The following is a 919-nucleotide window of genomic DNA, read 5'->3' as shown; positions in this document are numbered from 1 at the left end:
TTTTTTTGGTGTTTTTGTTCTGTAAAATTTCAGGTATATGCTCCTATTAAATTGCCAAAATTGAATGTTGACGAAAGAGTCATCTATGTCTTTGGCTGTTTGACGAAAAAATGCGGGGGTAGCCCTAAATGGTTTGTTCTAAAGAAGCGATATCGTTTACTGTATTTTTTTCATTTGTATAATTTATTATTTCATGGTTTTAATCAAAGTTTGCAGCTGGCGAGCACTTCGCATGCAAAAGTGCAATAGCGAGAAGACTCTCAATGGCATCTGTGAAGATTCCAAACCTTCTGCAAACTGCAATGGGGATGAGAAAAACATGGTTAGGGGTAACGATGGAAGTGTTGAGAAGAACTTGGTGAGTGGCGATGAAGAAAGTGTTGAGGAGGAATATGATGATTTATACTTTGATGAATTGGCTCGGGAACTTTCTGAAGCTTGCTCACAAGCTTCTCGGTCCAAGAAACCAAATGGCTCCTTGATTTTAGGATCTAATAAGACGAGTATGAGATCTGAGTCAACACTAAATGGCATAAACTCAAGCATACCAGGTGTGATAGGACTTTTTTGATAGTTTAGATATGAGAGAGAAAGTAATTTGTTTGTGTTTCATCTTGGTTGCAGTGGTTCCTTGCTTTTATATATATACTCAGGAAGATCGATCCGTTGGTGAAGTTGCTGCTGTTTGTGCCAATTATGCCAAACTTTCTGTTAAACAAGAAGATGATTCTAATAATGATAAAGATGATGAAGTTTGGGAAGGAGAGGGATATGAATATGATAAGGCTTTGGGTGCTGATAGAACTTTTTTGAAGTTCAAGAAACGGATGGATGCATATCCGGAGCAATGTTTTAGGTGCTTTTATATCTGCCATTTGCCCGCTTTTAACATTTCATGCTCACTCCATTGTAAATCTGC

At 37.6% G+C, this 919-nt stretch overlaps 1 protein-coding gene across 1 annotated transcript; it reads left to right on the top strand.

Moving 5' to 3' along the window:
* Window positions 1-15: 15 nt before the first annotated feature.
* On the top strand, window positions 16-909 carry LOC110034647 (programmed cell death protein 2-like; the record flags this gene model as incomplete). The annotated part of the gene is made up of 3 exons (XM_020738896.1): window positions 16-131; window positions 217-551; window positions 625-909. Coding segments are annotated over 3 exons (736 nt in total), but the record flags the coding sequence as incomplete, so codon positions are not given.
* Window positions 910-919: the final 10 nt, after the last annotated feature.

Source organism: Phalaenopsis equestris, unplaced genomic scaffold, assembly GCF_001263595.1.
Source record: "Phalaenopsis equestris unplaced genomic scaffold, ASM126359v1 Scaffold191849, whole genome shotgun sequence".
Lineage (NCBI taxonomy): Eukaryota > Viridiplantae > Streptophyta > Magnoliopsida > Asparagales > Orchidaceae > Phalaenopsis > Phalaenopsis equestris.
Note: the sequence above shows the minus strand (reverse complement) of the source record. Positions and strands in the feature narration are given on the sequence as shown.